Below are 23,538 nucleotides of genomic sequence, written 5' to 3' on the forward strand. Positions count from 1 at the left end.
ATAATCCATTTATCAGTGTCCTAAGATCAATAAGAAGGGTGCTTCGGATCTCTAGTTAGGTCATTGTGTGATAATGGATTTGAGAAAGTTCATACCTAATAGCCTTTGTTTTCTCCTAGGATAAGGTAGAGGGAGACTTGAGGCCACATTGAATTTGGAATAGCCATTGTTGGTATCTCTTCACCAGAGGTGTTTAAAAAGACTTTTGATGATGGAGCAGTGAGCTTGTGCATCGTAAATTATGGGGGTGCCAGTCTACAGGAATGTGCACTTTATTACCTAAGTAGCCCAGTTTAGGAGTGGAGAAAGCAGGTTGTTGTATTGATTTAAGATTGCACAATGAGTGGTAGGCACAGAAAGATGAGAATAATGAAGGTTCTGACTCAGAATTATTGAGGTAATATGTGTAATGGGCTGTTTCAGAAAGGAACTAAGGCTGTGAGAGGGATAGTGGATTGAAAGAAGTGAGGGGTTGAGGGACAGGAAAAGCTCAGTGAGGTTGAACACCAGAGAATGACAGAGAGATAGACAATTGGTATTTGGAGTGTGGAGTTGCCAAGAAAGGACAGTTCTGGATAATTAAAGTTCAGTGGATGGTGGTGGGATTGGAGGGTGGGTGAAGGTTATTGGAGTTGAGATCAGAAAAACTTGGAGGCTAGATTTTGGATCAGTGATTTCGACTAGAGGCTCTCAGTCTTCACCATACATTGAAGTTACCCAAAGAGCTGGGTGACATAAATACTGGGCCCCATCCAGATAATTAAGCCCTAATCTTGCAGGTAGGATCTGAACATCAGTGTTGTGTAAAGGTTCATCAGGTGACTCTTATGCAGAGTTAAGAAATGCAGATTGTAGGTGAACACTGAAGTTGCTGATGATGACAGGAGTTGAGGTAAAAATGATAGGTTATGGAAGTTCTCAATGGATGAGGATATCGTAGTAAAAGTAAACAAATTCAAACATTTTCATTTTTATATAATTTATGTGTATAAATGTGAAACAAACTTCTTTATAAAATATCTTCATCAGCAGGAAGCAGATAAGTTTTATACCACAAGTGCATTTGAAATCAGACTAGAGGTACTCACTCAACTGTCTCTAAGTGCCTAAAGGTAAATCTGACTTTCCTAAATTCTCTGACTATTTGGTTCCTCCTAGAGGGGGAGAAACCTAGATTGCCTTTCTCCTGAGGGCACAGAAACTGCCCAGACCTTTTATAGCCTCATTCCTTTCCTTTTTTGAAAAAAAAATCTTAATTCCATTAGATTGGTCCCTATATTCCCCCAATCTCTCCTAGTTTATAAATTCTTCTGTATTCCCACATCTCCTTCCTCAAGACTTATATACTTTTATTGGTGAACTTGGTCTTATTTTGGTTAGAAATTTAAAGCCTTCCCTTCCCTTCATTTTATGTGCCTTTGATGGCTCTTGGAAATTATCCCTTTGCCTTCTATGTTACACCTACATTTTAGTTAAATCACAGTTTCTTAAACTTTTTGGTGCCATGGATCCGTTTAACAGTCTGGTGAAGCCTATGGATCCCTTTTTTAGAGTAGCGTTTTTAAAACTGTAAAATGAAATACACAGAATTAAAGGACTTCTATTTGAATATATTTGAATATTTCAATATTTACATGTATATTTGAATATTTCTCAAACTATTAAAAAGCAAATTTATGATGTAGTAAGATGTACTTTAGTAGGTCAATAAATATTAAGAGCTAGGTGAGGTTTCATTACTATATTTTCAAAATAATGAGAATAAATAGATTTTGAGGTATCTGCAACAGCTATGACATGATATGAAAATATCTGTGATTTCTGTTAAGTGATGAAGCCATAGGTAATTGCTATTATTTGGTTTTTTGTTGCTGCATTTGGGTGAAAAAAGTAATTTTATATTCACACATGATTTCAAGGACCTGCTAAATCCTTAGGCTAGAAAAGCATTTGATAAATTACACTAGAACAGAAATGTAAGTCAGTAAAGTTATAATTCCTGACTTTGGAGCTAATAATATAACTTATTGAAAGCTTAAAAATATTTGCTTACAAAGCAGAGATCATCTTATGTTATTTTAAAGATCATATTGGTATATCACTGATTTGTACAAGAATGTTCACAAGCAGCATTGTTCATAAAAGCTCAAATTGGCCACAATCTGATGTCTAACAATGGAATAGATAAATTAATTGTGTAGGTTACACAGCAGTGAGAATGAATGGACCTGAATGGACCATTGCAAAAGCAGCAACATGTAGGAACCTCACAAACATCCTAATGAAAGAAAGAAGCTAAATATAAGAGTATATATCCTGTATTTCCTGTTACATAGTTTTAGAGTAGGCAGAATTCACCAGTAAAGTGGTTACTTTTGGGAGAGGGAAGTAGTGACTGGGACAAAGCACAGGAAGGCTTTTGCTGTACTAAGTGTGTTTAGTTTTTTGAAACGGGTGGTAGTTACACAGTGTGATTACCTTGTGAAAATTTATCCAGAAGTACATTTATGATTTGTACACATTTTGTATGTATGTCATACTTCCGTAAAAACTTAAGTTTTGAAAAGGCAGATTATTATTTTTTTCTAAATATAAAACTGGTTAATCCTTTAAAAAGTGGGAACTCCCTATCATTAGTGGCTGGGAAAAAGGAAAGTAATGTCTTTTATTTTGTATATTTGGATTCTTTTCTCTAATAGAAAAGCAAGTTTACTGTATTTCTTTTTTTCTCATTACTCTCATTTACTCACTAATATTCAACTATTAACATTTGATGAAAACATGCTTTATTGTATATTTATCCATCTATCTGCCCTTTATCCGTCTATTTTTTTTTTTTTCAACTTTTTTTTTTTTTTTCAACGTTTATTTAATTTTGGGACAGAGAGAGACAGAGCATGAACGGGGGAGGGGCAGAGAGAGAGGGAGACACAGAATCGGAAACAGGCTCCAGGCTCCGAGCCATCAGCCCAGAGCCCGACGCGGGGCTCGAACTCACGGACCGCAAGATCGTGACCTGGCTGAAGTCGGACGCCCAACCGACTGCGCCACCCAGGCGCCCCTATCCGTCTATTTAATCCATCTAATTTTTTGAAATATTTCAGAGTAAACTGGCCAACAGTATGTATGCTTTTCATTAACTACATGGATATTCATATCATTAAAGTGCAATATTTTTTTCAACTTTTTCTAAATGTGAAAATTACACATGTGAAACGTAAAATCTTAAGTGTTCATTTGCTGAGTTTCGATTTAGTAATGTTCCTTTGTGTATGCCCTAGGAGGTGTTTTCCTTTTTTGTCTGACAGAATTGCAAGAACTTTCTTTTTGTTATTATTTCCAGAGAGGAAGGATCAGTGCCTGGCTACATTCTGTAACACTGTGTCCTTATTTTCTGGGGCAGTTCCAATTTCAGATATCTGACCCATTATTCCCCCAAGCTATTGAAATGCAAAAACACCAATATTTCTTTGAAAATTCAGTGAGTGAATTAAATGAATAGTTACTGAAATGCATATCACAAAAATATGAGGGATCAGAGTGAGGGAATCTCAAGCTTTTGAAAGAAGTCCACCAGCCTGTGTAGTAGAATTTTTTAGGTATGTGTGGTTTGTGTGGTACTTTTCTAGTAAAAAAACATGTGATGCCAGAAGTAACATAAAATTGATAAAACACAGTAGAACGTGTATCAGGTATGTAGTGCTTACTATGTGCCAAGTGCTGTTCCAGGTGCTGGGAATAGAGCAGTGAATTAAGACCAAGGTGTCTGTGCCCATGAAGCTTGCATTCATACTAAGTTGATTGTTTTAGGCAGTAATGGCATGAATTATTTACATGCTGTCATGCTTAGTTTGCTGGTAGTTTTGTGTGTTTTAGTTGCTTTTTACTTTCTTATAAGGACATATATCACAGATATAAAAGTAGACAAAATAACAAAATGAACTCCCCATGGACAAATCATCCAAAGTGGCAGTTACCAGCTTTTGGTCCATCTTGTTTTGTCTGTGCCTTCCCCAGTTTCTTTTCTCCCAGATTATTTTGAAGTAAATCCAAGATACCCTATTTCAAATGTAAATAAATAGTTTAGTGTGTGTCTCCAAATGATAAAGATGCTTAAGAGGAGTTGCTTGTCTATTAAATTTTTTCCTTTAAATGTTTTTTGTTAGACTTTGTGCCAAGTATTGTAATCACATTGGAAACGTTTTTAATGTTTATTTATTTTTCAGAGAGAGATAGAGAGAGGGACAGTGTGTGAGTGGGGGAGGGGCAGAGAGAGAGGGAGACACAGAATCAGAAGCAGGTTCCAGGCTCTGAGCTGTCAGTATGGCTCCTGAGGCAGGGCTCGAACTCATGAACCTTGAGATCATGACCTGAGCTGAAGTCCGGGGCTTAATCATCTGAGCCACTCAGGCACCCCTGACGTTGGAAAACTTTTTAAAGAAACATGCTAATCCTCATGATTTGCCCCCAGTTAGTAAAGAGACTAAACATTAGTGTGGGAAATTTGACATTAAATATTGAATGAAACAAAACTTGGTGCTTTTACTTACTGAAATGAAAGTGTTACTCATAAGAGGTAGTTCTATTAAATTGGAATTTATAGCAAATTAAGAAATAATTGCTTATTTCGTAACAAAACACAATCACCATTTCAGACTTAAAAATTGCAAAACTAATTTGATAAGTATCTTAACCTGCTCAAATTTTCATTAGCAAAAGCAAAACTGTGAACAATCCTTGTTTCAGAAACTCAGAAGCCCTAATGGTTGGAATCGTTTTACCCCCTAGATAGGGACCTATGTGAATGTGTAAATTTCATAGACCTATAACTTCTCAAAAAAGTATGTATATGCAAGTTGTTGCTTTCTACATCCTGTGAGAATAGATCATGATTGAATAAAATAGGCTTAAAATTTTTTTTTTTAATGAGTTACGTATACTTTTTAATTTTGGTCTGACTGATCATAACATTAACACTAATTTTGGAGGGGCAAATCTGATAGAATTTTACACATATTTTTGGAAATTTTAGTAACAGCCATAGAAAATTGGTACATGGTATAAATATGCAACAATTGAATTGATATGGTCTGATCTTTTTAATGGGGCACTGTACAAATTTTTATAATGAACTGAAGCAACGAAAATTGATTTCATTGAGGTAAATTCAGATTATATGTCCAAACTCAAGATTTGAAATACCTGCATTTTATTTTTTGAAATGTTTTATGTATTTTGAGAGAGAGAGAGAAGGAGCAAGTGCACGCAAGTGGGGAGAGGGGCAGTGAGAGAGGAGAGACAGAATCCCAAGCAGACTCGGAATTTTCAGCCCAGAGCCCCACCCAGGGCTCGATCTTATGAACTGTGAGATTGTGACCTGAGCTGAAATCCAGAGCCAGATGCTTAACTGACTTAGCCACCCAAGGTGCCCCCGAAATATCTGCATTTTAAATAATAGAAATATTTTGATTCCATTGGGTTTGTTTTTAAATTAATTGAAAATGATTCTATTATCCTTAATCTTTTAAGGTAGTCTTTAGAAGTTACAGTTTTTATTTCTGGTTTGTATATAATGGTGCCATTATTTTCCAAGATATTTCTAAAATGAAGACTCCAGCCGTATCAGTACCTGAAGGCTTGTGTATTTCTGTTAGCATCTAGAAAGGGAAATTATGGGGCGCCTGGGTGGCCCAGTTGGTTAAGCTTCTGACTCTTAGTTTCAGCTCAGGTCATGATCTTATGGTTTGTGGTTTCGAGCTTCTTGGGATTCTCTCTCCCTTTCTGTCTGCTCCTCCCCTCCTCTCTCTCTCTCTCTCTCTCTCTCTCTCTCTCTCTCTCTCTCTCTTGCTCTTTCAATAAATAAACATTAAAAAGGAAAATTACCTGTTTATAGCTCCATGTAAATTTGTAGGAGAATTTCAAACTCTGATGGTATTTCCAATCATGTCCAGCATTGCATGTAATATAAAATACTGTTTGAACTTTTTTATTAAAAAAATCTTTTGAAAAATTCTGAAATCTTTGCTTCTCATCATGAATTTTGTTACAAAAATCCTTGCATGGTATTCCTAGATAAGATAGGGACTTTCTGAAAATACAGTCTTGGCTTCATCAGATTGCTCCAGTCATCTTTATTTCCTTAAAACTTTTCATATAAATATAGAATTTTCCTTAAGAATAGATGCCAATTATAGAGGTGAGATGGTAATAATGTACTTATATTTGAACAATCTCAAAACATAAAGCGTTTAATCTTCATTGCTAGATACAGAGCTGTCATTAGGAGTTTTTTTGTTTTTGTTTTTCTGTTGCTGATTAACAACTTTGGAATGATTTTATTTTTATTTGGAGAAAACAGTTTATTAAATCTATGACTAAATATGATTCAAGTTTTACCATATGCATTTTACAATCCTAAAATAACTTTGAAGAGAGGAAAAGGTTGCATGTAAAGTAATAAGCTCTCTATTCATGCAAGTGTTTAGACATGCATACTTAGGCCACCATCCCTCCAAATAAATATATACAAGGACGTTATAGAATGGAATTGTATGGTTTCTTGGAATTGTAGAAATCAGTGATTCTAATTTTATGAATAACAAATTTTAATTTAGAGAATGCTATAAATTATGTTGCTGATTTTGGCTTAATGTTGAATTTGTTTAGAAGCTTAATGTTTGCTTAGATTTAATTGAAACCTCTTTGAAAGGTCATTTTTATAAGAGCCTGTGGGTTCATTTATCTGTTATATATTATGTAAACTATAAAATTTTTTTTTCATTAAAAAAATTTTTTTAACGTTTATTTAGTTTTGAGACAGAGAGAGACCGAGCATGAACGGGGGAGGGTCAGAGAGAGGGAGACACAGAATCTGAAACAGGCTCCAGGCTCTGAGCTGTCAGCACAGAGCCTGACGCGGGGCTTGAACTCACGGACCGCAAGATCGTGACCTGGCTGAAGTCGGCTGCTTAACCGATTGAGCCACCCAGGCGCCCCTAAAATATATGTTTTAATGTAATATTTAACATACTAAAGAAAGAAACCACCTTATAGCCCCATGGGAAAAAATTAGGTAGATCATTTTAGTTCTTAAATAGATATGAACTATTAATTTTATTTTTTCTCAGCACGTTAACAAATTTCCTACCCACTGGGAAATTTGAATAAGACACAGTAATTTAATGATTGAATAGTTGCAGTTATTAATGCTAAGAAGTTATGTAAGTGAATAGACACTTTGAGGAATTGTGTTTCACATGGACATTAAAAAGGTAATCAAAACAACAAATATTTTTGAGTACATAGTGTGTCCTACACATTGTACTAAATTTTTTACAATCTGCTTTTTGCTCAGTCTTCACAACAGCTCCTTGAGGTAGGTAATAGTATTAATCTATTGTATTGACGATGAAACTGGACATAAAGATGGTATAGTAATGCCCTGAATGTTGGGCTTTATTTTGGACTTCATGTTTTTATTTTGTCCAGTCAGTTAATTTAAATTGATCATGGCTTATACTTTGATTGCTTTCTAATTTCTTTCACATATATTTACTCTGATATTGGTAGAAGACATACCATGAATGTTCAAGGCGAGATTATTTATAAATACATGTCGTGTAGCTCTCTAGTCCTTACTTGTTGATAACCATTTTGTTCAGTTGTTTCACAGCAACTGCTAACCTAACATAGGTGCTCTTCTCCCTCTGTCCAATTTCCCAGCCCCCCCCCCCCAAATCCACTTAGTTGCTCAAACTTTATTTTATTTTAAAGTTTATTTATTTTGAGAGAGAGAGAGAGCAAGCGAGCACATGGGAGGGACAGAGTGAGATAGAGAATCCCAAGCTGGCTCTGCACCACCAACACGGAGCGTGAGCCTGACTCAGGGATTGAACTCACAAACTGGGAGATCATGACCTGAGCCAAAACCAAGAGTCCAGTGTTTTTTTTAAAAAAAAATTTTTTTTTCAACGTTTATTTATTTTTGGGACAGAGAGAGACAGAGCATGAACGGGGGAGGGGTAGAGAGAGAGGGAGACACAGAATCGGAAACAGGCTCCAGGCTCTGAGCCATCATCAGCCCAGAGCCCGACGCGGGGCTCGAACTCCCGGACCGCGAGATCGTGACCTGGCTGAAGTCGGATGCTTAACCGACTGCGCCACCCAGGCGCCCCAAGAGTCCAGTGTTTAACTGACTGAGCCACCCAGGTGCCCCTAATTGCTGAAACTTTAAAACATTAACAACTTACTATTTTGAAAATGAGTTCAAATTTTATACTGGGTTTTATTTTGCTTCTAGACTGTGAAGTCAAAGGCTGTTTTCTCTCCAGCGCTTCTGGAGAAATAGCAATGTTTCCTCTTGATGATTCTAGCTCAATATTCTGTCTCTGTTTGCTGTTGCTTAAGTGTAAAGATTTTGTATTTCTTCTGAATAGTATACTTCAAACACATTAATTAGACTAAAGGTGTGTGCTATCTTAAATGGTTTTGTTTTTAAAATTCTTAGGGAATTAGGATTAGAGCTATGTAACATTCTTTCCGTAGTTTATTTTTTTATTAAAATAATAATATGTATTTTTTCTTTTATGATTGATTTTTAGTATTGCTACTTGTTATTTTAAGCACCTGGCTTCATTGAACAATTTTATTTCCTTTAATCCATGTGAAACATTACTATTAGTTATATTCATGTTATTTCATTAATGCATTTTTGTTTGTTTATACATTTACTCTATTTGATTAAGGATAAGAACTCCTGTGCTTTTAAAAAACCTTTCCAAAACCAAATAGAGAAGTTAGTGATTTTTATATATTTCTTTTTGTCTGTTTTAGGATGGCTACCATAGAGTAGTTAATATTGTGCCAAAGAAACCACCACTGCTAGACAGACCTGGTGAAGGAAACTACAATAGATATTACAGTCATGTTGATTACCGAGAATATGACGAGGGCCGCAGTTTTTCTCATGATCGAAGAAGTGGTCCACCTCACAGAGGAGTATGTAAATTTCCCCCGTGTACTAATTGTTATATTTTATAAGTTTAAAAGTCATGTAATTTTTGAAATTTATGTGATTGGCCATGAAGGCAGGTGAATAAACACTTCCTGCTTGATGCTCTGTTGACTTCCTTGCTAGAGCTGTCAAATGGGAACTGGTAGTGGAGAATCTTGGGATAAAGTGGGTAAGCCATTCTGGATAGCTCTATCTAAATGACATTAATTCCAACTAACCTGTGTTTTTATCCCCTAAATTGGAAAGAATTTGCAGAAGCATATAAAGGTAATCTATGTATTGCCTTGGTACTCAAAAAAGTGATGAGCAGGTGGTTACCATCTCTTACTGGAGGTACTCACTTATAATTACTTTATTTTCATTCATGATGAGATGCTGTGGGTGAGGTTGGATTAAGGTTGTTGAACTTTAGTCTCATTTTTGTTGTACTTATTAAAGTCTACTTAAATTAGAAAGCTCTCACAACACTGTCCTATATATAATAAGCACTTTTTAAATGTTAGCTGTTATTACCATTGTTATTATTGTATTTTGTTTCTTCTGATAATCTTTAATACTCTAGAAGTATGTGTATTAAATGTTGCAACAATCTGTCATTGAACTTGACTGCAACTATTCCTTGATGTAGTTCCTTTGACTTGGCTTGTGTGTTTACCTCACTCCTCTGCCAGACTGTTTTTCTACATTTTCTCTTTTTTCCCTTTGCCTACTGTATACTATTGTAATTTACAGTACATATTCAAACGTTTATATTAAAATTTGACCTCACATTGGCTGTTGGAATTACTTTCCATACTTCACCCTTAAAGTCATTTACCCAGGATTGTGTGTATATATGTATGGAAGTCCAGTTCTCTGATTACTCCATCATGGTGACTCTTAACAATTCTAAAGTAGTAATGAGACTATTCAGTGTTTTCTTGTAGTTTTAAAGTTGGGAGTGCACAGCTTCTTTCTCATAGAATTGATTCGTGTTTTTTTCAATTTTTAAATGTTGTGCTGTTCCTTTAGGAAGACGAATTTGGTGTCGAAAAGTAAACATTATGCATTGTCTCTATCCTAGAAATACTGGACTTTGCCTTTGGAGTTATTCTTCCAGGTAGTCTGAGGAAGAAAAAAATTTGGCCTTGCATAAGATTGTTATCCCTCTTGTGAAAACTAAATGTGGCCATTTAATATAAATAGGGAATTTTGGATTCATTGGACCAATTTGTATTTGAACCCTCATGAATATGATTTTTTCCCCTAAAACCTTGTAGCATAATAGTGCCTCAACAATAGTTTTTTATTACAAATTGTGTTCATTCATACTTTGTGCAACATTTTCTCTTTAAATTCTCTTCAAACAAAAATAACCCCACTTGAGATCCTTAGAACTCTCGTGATACTAAGTTATCTTGAGTTCAGTTATATAAACTAACTTTATCCAATATCTTATTAGAGCTGTTGAATTTTCTTTATCTTTTTGTTATATTGTGTTTTGTTTCTTTGTATTTACTGTTGAGAAGAAAAATGATGAATACATAACTCTTATGTAAGAGTAGAGTATATGATACTAAAGAGGAAGATGAAAATAGTATTTATTTTAGCTGAATAAGTATTTCTGATTATAAATAATTCACATTATATTGTTCTACATATAATTTTAAAGTAATTGGGCGTGGATTACTGTGTGTGTGTGTGTGTGTGTGTGTGTGTGTGTGTGTGTAACGTACCTTTCAAATGTATCTGTTTTAGAGGACAAAATGCTTGTTTTGATTAATCTTAAACTTAGTACCACATGTTGCTCTAATTTAACTTATCAGTAGGTGATGGTTTCCTATTATATTGTTTCCAAATTATGGATTTTAATGGGAGTCAAGATGAGAAAAGAAAATTTGAACAAGTGGGAAAGTAACAAATGTTTCCTGGCTTTGAATTTGAAACTTGGTGAAAGAACTTGACAGAACGAAAATAAAGAGACCTGTGTGCTTGATTAAATTTAAATCGAGCCTTTGTTCTTATAGCAGTCCTTAGCTGTTGTGATGTTGGTGTATGTTTTTGGCAATAAGGCTGTTAGGCCTACCAAAGAAGTACTGTAAGCATTTTCATGCAGATAAATGGTTCCACAGGTTGTCAGTCCGCTAAGTCACTTGTTGATATGGGTGACTTGCTGTATCTTTTTTTTCTTCATGCCTTTGAAGCTCAGATTTAGAGAGGTGTTTTTGTCCTCATTTTATTTTGGTCTTAGAGACTCGTTTCCAGTAGTACTGTTAGATGTATCCTACTTGACCTAAATAATATAAACAAATGTCTAAGGAGCTCTTTTATTTTACAGGATGAATCTGGCTACAGGTGGACAAGAGATGATCATTCCGCAAGCCGACAGCCTGAATACAGGTAAAAAGATAAACATAGTACCGTAACCACTCCAATACTTGATTCACTGAGACGTCTGAGGTTGAAATCTAACCTCACTGCTTACAGATGAAATATTTTTAATTAGGATTCAGAATTTTGAAAGCAACAAACATTATATTTTTGTGATTAATATAATAGCACTAACAGCTAACATTCTGTATCTATTGGCATTTTGTAATTGATAACAAAAAATAGTGTTTGAACTATTGGTATATTCTTATCAAATTATTAAATTATCTCTAATGTGTGATGTGGATTATAAGGTATCTGTTTACTTAATTAGAAAGTTAAGGCTTTTTTTTTTTTCCATCTAGAATATTTGAGTCATTACAAAGTTTCCTTTATTCTTATTTATTTATTTTTAAATATTTATTTTTGAGAGAGAGAGAGCATGAGCAGGGGAGGAGCAGAGAGAGAGGGAGAGAATCCCAGGCAGGCTCTGTACTGTCAGCATAGAACCCAATGCAGGGCTTGATTCCATGAACTATGAGATCATGACCTGAGCCAAATTCACAAGTCAGACACTTAATTGACTGAGCCACCCAGGTGCCCCCAGAATTTCTTTTACTATAAGGCATTTTCTTAGTTGCTTTATTTTGATAAGTAAAGTTCTATTGGAAAGACACATTTTGGAAGGACCTCAGTTGTTGTTAGCCTTGGTTAATTATAGAGACATCTGATAGAATAGTTAGAAAAAAAAAGATGGACAGATTCAGTCAAGTTTTTTTGTTGTTGTTTTTAATAACTTCACAAAGGAAGTAGTAGAAGTTCTAAAAGGAGCTTTTTAAAGATTTCTTGTGAACTGTCAGAGAATAACCTATGGAGAATGGAAAGGCATCAACTGCTACAGCTCTAGGTGCCAGAAGTAGACAACAGGATTCAGTGGATTAGAGCAAGGCAGTTTATTGCTCACGGCCCAGCAGTCATCAGGGGCATTGGCATGGTAGTGCTGGTTCCCTGCCCTCAAGTGCCATAGAGTGATGTGGTGGGCAGAGATGGTGGTCGTGCATAAAATGGGATGCACTGCAGCTGAGGAACACAATGTCAAGAGCTTGCTACTTTTTTGTAGTAAACAGGAAGCAAGCAAGCCAGCCTTCTTTCACTGAGAGTGAGTAGTCACGTGGTGGTTATGCTGTGGTCACCTTGACGTATTTCACTGTATGACCAGTTATAGAAACTGTTCAGTGTCAGCAGATGGTTAGGTCTTGCAATTTGGAGTACACAGTAGGGATGTGCAGGGATGGTCTGAACCCATGGCGGACTGCCTCTCTCAAAAGAAATAATAGAGAAAATAGATGCTGAAAAATACTTTTTTTTTTTAGTTTATTTTGAGAGAGAGAGAGAGAGAGAGAGAGAGAGAGAGATAGAGAGATAGAGAGATAGAGAGAAAAGATGAATCAATCCCAAGCAGGCTCCATGCTCAGGTCAGGTCACGTCAATGTGGAACCTCACTCAGGGCTTGATCCCGTGAACCATGAGATCATGACCTGAGTGGAAAGCAAGAGTCAGATGACTTAACCGACTGAGCCACCCAGGTGTCTTGATACTTTAATAAAGTTTAATTACTGTGTTAAACTTAACACAGTAATAATAAAGACTTTTACCTACGAGTGGAAGAGAATTTCCTTTATCTAATAAATGGGGATTTGTACTGAATGATAAAGTTAGAAGCATTTGCTTTAAAATGAGAATGAAGCAAAGATGCCTGTTATCACTGCTTCTATTTATCATGGTAATGGAGGTCTCAGCCTCTACAGTTAGACAAGAAAAATATATAAAAATTATAAGGGTTAGAATGAAAGAAAACTTTTTACAGATGATAAATTATCTATGTAGAAAATCCAAGAGAGTCCATCACTATTAGAACTATTAGGAAATTAGCAAAGTTTAGTTTAATAGCTGTTAGCATAAGTTAGAAAATGTAATTTAAAAATATTTGCTGTGGCGTAAAAACTATAAGGAGTGATAGGAATAAATCTAACAAAATTGTGTGAGACCTATGTAGTTGAAATGGCACGTCATTTCTGAAGGACGCACACCAAGGATCCTACTTGGGATTCTCTGCCTGCCCCCGCACCTTCCCACGCCTCCCTTGCTCATGCTGTCTCAAAAAATAAATAAACATTAAAAAAAAAAGGGCACAACATGTGTGTGACATCCGTGGTTGGGAAGAGACTGTATCACGAACATACCAGTTCTCAAATTCAGGTGTTCCTTTAGTTTGGTTCCATTCCAAATTCTAGATTTTTTTCCCATGGAAGGTGGCAAGTTGTTTCTAAAATTACCATGGAGTAAAGGGCCAAATGGCAAAAATAGCCTTGAAAAAGATGTGAAGACTCAATATACTACCATAACTTCTCAACCTGTAGTATTGTAAACTGTGAAATAGAATAGGGAGTCTAGAAACAAACCTAGAGTATATCTAGGAATTTGGGATATAGCAACAGTGGCACTTCAAATCAAATGGGGAAGGAATGCAGTGTTGGGTCAAGCTGCCATCATTTGGGGGAGAAAAAGTGAAATTGAAAACCTGGTGTGTCAAAATATCTGGTGTAATGAAGTCCTAAATATGAAAAGCAAAAGTGTAAGAAAAACTCTTTAGATTAGCTCATGGCTTATATTCACTCTAAAGAAACAGTTCTCAGGTCGATTTTTAGTTACATTGTTTTCAGTTTTTAAAATAATGGTATGTTTCTATCTTTATTTTCCCTTCTTGTCTTTTTTAGCACTTTATTATTTTCCTGCATGTGTATATAATTTTACATAAATGAAATAGGATATCATATATGGGACTCCTCATTTCCCACAGTCATGTTAACAGTTTGGTGTATGTTCTGTATTTTTCTCTATATTCACAAACGTTTGGGGTATTTGTTGTTAATGACATCATATTATACATATTCTTCTCTAAGTTGTGTTTCTCATTCAGTGGCTTGTTGAAATCCCTCCCGGTTATTTGGTTTAACTTTTATTTGAATCTTTTTAATGGCTGAGTTCTATTCCATCTTGTGGACATACCAAATAATTAGTTGTTCATCTGTTGATGAATATTCACTTTGTTTCCAGTACAAAGTTTTGTCGTAATAAATCTGAGTATATAATGTCATTGTGAAATAGTACTTTGCTTTCTATGTGATAGACTGTCAACAGTGGAATTTCTGGGTCATAGGGCAGATATATTTTACATTTTCATAGACACTTATGTATCTATTTTTGAAAAAATATAACATTTTAATTTGGTTACTTAGTTTATTTTTCTTATTTATAAGTATAATATAAGTAGCATTTTGGAATTTCTTTTTTTGTTGTGATTCCTAATTGCTCTTTTCTTTCTTTTTTTAATTTAAATCCAAGTTAGTTAACATACAGTATAATAATGATTTCAAGAATAGAATTTAGTGATTCATCAGAATTTTGGAGTTTCTTTTAAGAATTGCTGTAACTGTGTCCCATAGAGTCTGATAGATAGCAATTTTTTTTTTCTTTTTTACTGATTCTGACACAGTATATTCTATTCATTCTGTGATCAGAGAGTGTTGCCTGTACTTATACTCTGTTGTTTGAAATTTTTTGGTATAGAGTTCATTGTATATGGTATATTCATTCATTTGATAAATATTTATTGGGAGACTGGTATATGTCAGGTATTCTTTTAGCTCCGTGGATAAAAAGGTTCTCTTATTGGCCTACATTTTAATATGAATTGTAGATAGTAAACAGATAAAAAACAAAACCTAATTCTTATGAAGAAAAATAAAACAGGTTAGTGTTGTATAGATGGCTTCTTCCACATTTTCTTTCACCTTCACTTGCTGTCTGCGTGTCTTCAGTAACATTTCAGGTATTACGTTATCACAGAAGCTACTGCTTTTACAGGCTAGCATCATTCTGTCTGTACATTGTTCCCTTAATTAGGTGGCCTCATTGAAGAGTTCCAAGCTTAAAGACTTTGTGAATAGGAAATAACTTTGTTCTAGGGGGAAAATAGCTGCATTGTAGCACCTTTGTAGCAACCACCATGCAGAGGGTGGTTGTAAGAGAATATGGTTCTGAGTATTTAGGAAAATATTTTAATGTAGTGTTTTGGTGAGTGTACGTGATAATTCTTTGTATTGTGGAAAGAAAATATTAGGATATTTAGAACATTTTATTTGAAACCGTTTTTAAATTTATAGAAAAGTTGCAAGAATAATTTAAAAAACTGCTATAATCTTCCACCAGAGACCCCCTGTAATGTCTCCCACAATGCCCCAATAATGTGTTTTTTAGCAAAAAGATCTATTCTTTTTTTTTTTTTTAATTTTTTTTTTCAACGTTTATTTATTTTTGGGACAGAGAGAGACAGAGCATGAACAGGGGAGGGGCAGAGAGAGAGGGAGACACAGAATCGGAAGCAGGCTCCAGGCTCTGAGCCATCAGCCCAGAGCCTGACGCGGGGCTCGAACTCACGGACCGCGAGATCGTGACCTGGCTGAAGTCGGACGCTTAACCGACTGCGCCACCCAGGCGCCCCCAAAAACATCTATTCTGAATTTACAGGTCATATTTTTGTAGACTTCTTTAATCTGGAACAGTTCCTCAGTCTTTTCCTTGATTTTTATGGCTCATTGTTATGGGCAAGATGAATATAGGGTGGACATTTTTTAGAATGTTTTCAAATTTAGGTTTGTCTAATGTTCACGATTAGATTTAAGTTATGCATTTTTGTCAGGGCAGTCCCTGAAGTGATGCTGTATTCTTTTTATTGCATCCTGTTTGGTTGCGTAGGTTGTCATTTCATCCCCTTTTTGGTATTGTTGACTTTCATCACTTAAGATGGGGTCTGCAAAATTTCTTCACTGTGAAGTTAGCCTCCTCCCCTGAAATTAGTGTTCTGTGGGAACAGAAATAGTTTGAAACTATATGAGTATACCGTTCTTCATCCCATTTTCACCCACTAGTAGTAGCCTGAATTATTATTATTTTTAAGGTTATTTATTTATTTTGAGAGGGGGAAGGGGAGAGAGAGAGACAGAATGAATGCAGGAGGGGCAGAGAGAGAGAGGGAGACAGAGAATCCCAAGCAGGCTTGGAGCCATCAGTGCAGAGTCCCATGTGGGGCTCAAACTCATGAACTATGAGATCATGACCTGAGCCAAAACCAAGAGCCGGACACTTAACTGACTAACCCAGGTGTCCTGGCCGAATTATTAATATAATGGTTTTTAATGGTGATTTTGTAATAGATTGTTCTTTCTATATTTATTATGCATGCTGTTACCTGGTATCAATTGTGAGAAAGAGCATTCTCTCCATCACCTTTAAGAAAAAACAAATAAAACTTTGTTTATATCAGTAGGGACTCATGGATTCCTTTTTTACTCAGTGTGTTACAGTCTGTTCCTATCATTATTTTGATGCCTAGAGTTGGTCAGTGAGAATCCCTTCAAGGTAGCTTCTGTGTTTTTTTCAAAAAATACTTTGTTGTAGTGGCATATGTATGATATAAAATATGCCTTTTTCACAGTTTTTAAGTATACAACTCACTGGCATTAATTACATTCACAATGTTGGATAACCAGCACCGCTATTTTCAAAACTTTTTTTTATCATCCCAAACAAAAATTATACTTTAACTGTCAAACAATAATTCCTTGTGCCTCCTTAACCACAGACCATGTCAACCACATTCAACTTTTTGTCTTTAAGAATTTTTCTATCCTAGGTATTTCATGTAAGTGGAATCATACAGTATTTGTCCTTTTATGTCTGGCTTCTATCACTTGGCATGATTTTTTTAAAGTGATTTTTAAGTATTTATTTTGAGAGCAAGAGAGAGTGCCTGAGTGGGATAGGGGTGAGAGAGAGGGAGGGAGAGAATCCCAAGCAGGCTCTGTACTGTCAGCACAGAGTCTGACATGGGGCTCAAATCCACAAACCATGAGATCGTGACCTGAGCCGAAATCACGAGTTGAATGTCCAACCAACTGAGCCACCCAGGCACCCCTAGCATGATGTTTTCAAGGTTCATCCGTGGTGTAACATGTCAAAACATTGTTCCTTTTTATTGGTGAATAATATTCCATGTTATGTATTTACCATATTTTATTGATTCATCTTCTGTAGGATACTTGGGTTGTTTCTACTACTTGGCTCTTGTAAATAATGCTGCAGTGAACATCGACGCATAAGTATCTGTTTTGAGTCTCTGTCTTAGATTCTTTTGGGCTCGTACCTAGGAGTGGAATTGCTGGGTCATATGGTACTTGTCTGTTTAGCTTTTTGAGGAACGACCAAACTGATTTCTGTAGTGGCTGTAACATTTTACATTCCTACCAGTGTATGAGGGTCCCAGTTTCTTCACATACTCAACGCCACTTTTTATATTCCTTTTATTGTGTGTGTGTGTGTGTGTGTGTGTGTGTGTGTGTGTGTGTGTGTGTATGCAAGGGCATTCTGTTAAGTGTTTAAAAAATTTTTTTAATATTTATTTATTTTTGAGAGAGAGACAGAGCATGAGGGGGGGAGGAGCAGAGAGCAAGGGAGACAACAGAATCTGAAACAAGCTCCAGGCTCCAAGCTGTCTGCACAGAGCCCGATGCAGGGCTCGAACTCACAAACTGTGAGATCATGACCTGAGCCGAAGTCAGTCAACTGACTGAGCCACCCAGGCACCCCTCTGTTAAGTTTTTTTAAAAATTGAAACCTGGTGGGGCACCTGGGTGGCGCAGTTGGTTAGCGTCCGACTTCAGCCAGGTCACTATCTCACGGTCCGTGGGTTCGAGCCCTGCGTCGGGCTCTGGGCTGATGGCTCAGAGCCTGGAGCCTGTTTCCGATTCTGTGTCTCCCTCTCTCTCTGCCCCTCCCCCATTCATGCTCTGTCTCGCTCTGTCCCAAAAATAAATAAAAAACGTTGAAAAAAAAATTTCAAAAAAAAAAAAATTGAAACCTGGATTACAGTTCTTTCAGGTTCTAGCTATTTTGTAAATATGATATAGCCATAGCAAGTTATCGCCTAAAATATTCACAGGCACTATCTATGTAATGAAATGATTGATTCATTTATTCATTGTGTATTTTTTAAACTATTACATGGTGTCGTGAGAATTAAAGTGAGTAAAAGCTAGTAGAAGGTGGTTATGTTCTTTGTGGTCAGAAAAGGGAAGGAAGAAATACTCTGAAATAACTAATGTAGAGGAGAGTGGGGTGGGTTGTACTTTCTGTGGTAAGTAATGACACTGAAGGAATTCAGAAGATTGATGCTAAGTAGGATGATGAGGACAGACTGAGGAGGAGAGATCATTTGTGTTGAATCCTGAAGGCGGGTTAGCATTTCTGTGGGAAGAGATGGATAGAGCTGAAGGCAGACTATTTAAGTGGCTGGCACATGATAAGCAAGTGCATGGTATGCAACTGATGAGGCCATTCTGGCTGAAGCACAGGTACTAGTGGACATCTGAATTGCTGGAGTCTGGCAGACAGTGAGTGGGAATAAAATTGCATAGAGGTCAGGTCTAGAGAGAAATTTGGAGGAATCGGTGGCATAAAAGTGATCTTTGAATCGGGCTTTGGTTTCTTGTTCCTTGAAGAAAGTTTTATAGGCAGGGGGGATGATTCTATTTCAGGTGTGACATCAGCTGGCATTGAATACATAGAGAAAAGGTAAGAGGCAGCAGAGAGGAGTTGGAGGGTTGGTGTGGCACAGCTTTTGTATGTTTCTTCTTTAAAACCTGAGGTGAGGGGTGCCTGGGTGGCTCAGTTGTTTAAGAGTCTGGCTCCAACTCAGGTCATGATCTCATAGTTCATGGGTTTGAGGCTTGCTTTGAAATCTGTGTCTCCCTCTCTCTCTGCCCCTCTCCTGCTTGTGTTCTGTCTCTCTCTGTCTCTCAAAAATAAACAAACATTAAAAAAAAACAACACCTGAGATGAAAGGAAGGGAGGTAGAGAGTTTGGGATTATGCTTGGGTGAATAATTGCGGTGGGGGTCTTCCCTAGAAGGTCACACATCTTGGAAACTCAGTGCTGAACTACAGCTCGATGAAATCTTGTTGAAACTTATATTCGTTAAGACCTTTAAAAAAAAAAGGAACATGATCTAGTTTTAGCTAAATCTAATATGTGTGTATATGAAAATGAATGCTGCTTTTGAAATTCAGTGCATGCAATGTCTCTTTTCATTTAAATAATTATTTCCTGTATTTTCTTTTAAATGATTTTATGAAGATTTTCAGTGGAGCCCTGTACATATTAACAATTTCAACATTTCCTTTGCTCTTTTCCACCATTAATTTACTTATTTCATGAGACAGGTGTAAATTACATTATGCCGTCTACCTGACTCTCAAGCAGTTTTTCATTTATGGCAAATCATTTACTGTAGTTAGATAAATCATGTTAATATGGGTGTGTTTTATAACATAGGCTTTTCTGGAGGCTTTTTTTTTTTTTTTTTTTTGAGGTATAATCAGCATGTTGTTCACATCCTTTTAATTGTTTTTGTTTCCAGGGGCTTTACATGAATTTTTTTTTTTTTTTGAGATATAATTGACATATTATCCTTATCATTTTGTTGTTATTATTGTTGCCATCTTGGTAAGTGTGAAGTGGTATCTTATGGTTTTGATTTGCATTTCCCTATTGGTTCATGATGAGCACCATTTTCTGTGCTTATTGGTCATTTGTATATTTTCTTTGAAGAATTATCTACTCATTTTTGGGTCCATTTTACAATTAGGTTGTCTTTTTGTTTTTGAGGTTTAGAAGAGTTCTTTACATATTCTGCTACTGAAATCTTTATCAGATATATGGTTTGCAGTATTCTTTTGGTAATATTCTTCAATGTTCAGCGTTTTAATTTTAATGAAGATAAGCCAAGAATGCAAGGCCCTGACCACCTTTTACCCATGAATTTGTAGTGAGCAGTCTTGAAAGATAAGGTAATGCCTTCCTCTGTGTCAAAGAGCAGGCTTGCTTTTTGCCTGGTGTAAAAATAGTAGCTTCCCCAAGTTCAGTGTTCCCTAGTTCTGAACCAAACCCACCCTGTGTGTAGTATTGATCTTGGCTTATATAACATCACTCCTGTGGGACTTGGTACCACGGGGAGCTGGTGCAAACAAGCCAGTGCTGTGTTGCTTGCTGTGCTGAGAAAAAAGTTGTTTGTCCCAGGAGTCTTGTGTCTTCTACCAGTATCCATAAAATACTAACAGTCTAAACTTACTAGCTTGTAAGTAGGGTAAAATCTGATCCCAGACTTAAAACCAGTGTCCTCAATATTTTTGCTCACATTTTTGTATGTAGTTAGTCTTCTGGTCCCTTGGGTCTTCCTTCTTGCTCTCTCCACCACTTTACTTTTGCAGGTTGCCATCACTGGCTGCTGCTGGGCCACGTTGCTTGCACCATCTTCCATAGGTCTATCGCTGGTTGTGGAACTTTTGGTTTATAATGAATCTTTTTCACTTTCTGTTTTATGTGTTTCATGTTGTAGGACGTTATGTACTTTATAAATCCAACGTATATATATTAGGGTTTCATGTCAAATAAGTGAGGGATCATTGGAAGCAACTGGATTAAATAACAGCTAATAAAGGAAAAGGGAATGTATTGTTTTCTATCATCCTCCCACACCCCCACCCTCACTCTGGAAGTTACCACTTTCTTATTTAATAGAGCCACTTACCTGATAATTTGTCCACATTTTAAGTGTGTTATCACCTATTCATCATGGTTCTATATAGACAGTGTTTTTATTATCTCTTTGTTCAAAACGCACTTGTAGACAAAATTCAGAATAGATTAGAATCCATTTCATTTTATATTCAAGGAACATGTCCTACTTTACCAAGGGTTATTAATTTAGACTGAATGAGGTAGGTTTTAACAGTAATTTTCCCCCTGTAGTTATGAGGTCTTAGAATAAACTTGAGGATGGAACTGATGTAAAGTATTAAATAGTATTTGGAAATATGGAACAAGAGGGGCAGCTGGGTGGCTCAGTTTATTGAGTCCGATTCTTGATTTCTGCTTAGGTCATGACCCCGTGGTCATGGAATTGAGCCTTGTGTCGGGCTTCACGCTGAGCGTGGAACCTGCTTAGGATTCTCTTCCTCTGCCCCTTGCCCCTGCTTGTGCATTCTCTCTCTCTCTAAAATAACAACAACAACAACAAAAAAAACCCAACTACAACAAGAGTGTCACCAAGTGTCCAGCATACTTTATTTTTAAATGCTGAAGGTTTTTTTTTTCTGTATTCACATATGAAAAAAATTTTTAATGTTTATTTTTTGAGAGAGAGAGAGAATGCAAGCTGGGGAGGGGCAGAGAGAGAGGGAAACACAGAATCCGAAGCAGGCTCCAGTCTCTGAGCTGTCAGTACAGAGCCTGATGTGGGGTTTGAACTCATGAACCACGAGGTCATGACCTGAGCTGAAGTCTGATGCTTAACCGACTCAGCCACCCAGGCGCCCCCACATAGGAACATTTTGATTAAATAGTTCAATATTTTTATACCTATTAATTTTTTTAAAACACATTTAATTTGTAATTTTACTATAGTGATTCTGTCTTCTTAGGTAATACACAATTTTAACAGAGAAAAATACTATCAAACATTTTGATTTATTAGTTTAGTGGTATAAATGCTTACATGTTTACTTTGTATAGGCCACTGCTTATATCACTAGCTTCCAGTCTAGTGAGTGAGATAGATGCACAAGAAGATAGCCTAGTATGATATATTCTGAAGTTGCATAAAATGCTGTCGGAAGACAAATAAAGAAGCATTTACCTTGTTCTGGGGTTTTATTAAAGATTTCCTGTAGGAGCAGATAATATGAACAAAACTTGAAGGAAAATTAAGAGTTAACCAGAAGAAGAGTAATGGGAAACATGTTCCTGCAGAAGGAGAGGCATAAGCAAGCTGTATAAAGCAGGATGTGTAGAGGTATTAATGGATGCTTATATGTGACCTAGGAAATTGTGAATTTTAAATTATAGCTAAAAAGTCTGAATAAGCAGTTTTAAAAATAGAGCTTTATTCTATTCACAGTGGGGAGCTCTTGGAAAATTTTAACTTGGTATACAGGCTAAGGTAACCCAATTGGAATGTTTTGTTTTTTACTCTAGAGGATGACTTTTTAAAGGTGGCACTGGAGATGGAACAAGGAATGAATACGTGAAGTAGAGAGGGGGTTGGAGAAAAAGGGTTAAATTTGATAAATGCTCAGGAAGTGAAAAATCAGCAAGATGTGGTTGTTGGATGTGGGAATAAAGACAAGGGAAATATCCGGGTTTTTGTTTACTGTGTGTAAAATAATACCATTACCTGAGATTGGCATATAGAAGGAATGGTTTCAAGGGAGGAGCTACATTCAAAATTGAGATTGTCCAAGGAGAGGATGTAGTTAGACAAGAGCAGTGAACCGAGGTCAGAACCCTCGGCTTTTATGTAAGTGATGGAAAATAAAAATTTTTAAACCACATTTGGGGTCATCAATGTCTGATGCAACTGAGTACTCTAGTAACATAAAGATTAAAATATCTCTTGGTTTTATCTGTGTCAGGATGAATGAGATGTGAGGGGGTAGATTGAAACTGGGTGGATAAGTTTTCAAAAAATACTTAGATGGAAAGTAGGGAATGACATATGTTCAAAATGCAGGGGACTTACAGGTGTCCGTGAGGTGAAGGTGGAAAAGGACACTGGCTAAAGGACGATCACCTAAAACTTTTTTAAAAGGTGATCAGTGACTTGAGCATATTTATAGGTTGAAGGGAAAAGAGAAAGGTTGAAGGTACAAGGCAGAAAAGGGAAAACTGGCGAAGCAAGATGTATGAGGGCCAGGATGAACTGCATTTATTGAAGGACTAACTTTCAGCAGGGGGCAAAATCATATCCTGGGAAAGAAAGGATGAAAATAGGGATGGGGCAGATGAAGGCAAATTGGGGAAGAAGGGATTTGGACTGGCAGCTGAGGTGGTTCATATGTGAAGACCCCTGTATTTTTTAGGAAAGTTAGGTAACTAAGAGGGGAAGTTTTGGTGCTAGATTAGAGGACTTTGGGAGAATTATCAGGGTATAGAATAGTTGCTGATGTGAATGGAAGATTGAGCTCAGTAATGATACATAAAAATATTACTAGTGGAATTGA

The 23,538-nt window shown here is 36.4% G+C and overlaps 1 protein-coding gene across 10 annotated transcripts in view; it reads left to right on the forward strand.

The window, feature by feature from the left end:
- Positions 1 to 23,538, forward strand: part of PPHLN1 (periphilin 1) — a 145,514-nt gene that overhangs the window by 16,880 nt on the left and 105,096 nt on the right. For 5 of the 10 annotated variants that reach the window (XM_043563420.1, XM_043563418.1, XM_043563416.1 and 2 more), the window contains 2 exons: positions 8,833 to 8,997; positions 11,331 to 11,392. In XM_043563420.1, coding sequence (XP_043419355.1) covers positions 8,833 to 8,997; positions 11,331 to 11,392 — 227 coding nt within the window. The remainder of the gene's footprint in view (positions 1 to 8,832; positions 8,998 to 11,330; positions 11,393 to 23,538) is intronic. The other 5 variants (XM_043563426.1, XM_043563424.1, XM_043563422.1 and 2 more) reach the window with 1 other exon arrangement.

This window comes from Prionailurus bengalensis, chromosome B4, assembly GCF_016509475.1.
Source record: "Prionailurus bengalensis isolate Pbe53 chromosome B4, Fcat_Pben_1.1_paternal_pri, whole genome shotgun sequence".
NCBI classification, from domain to species: domain Eukaryota; kingdom Metazoa; phylum Chordata; class Mammalia; order Carnivora; family Felidae; genus Prionailurus; species Prionailurus bengalensis.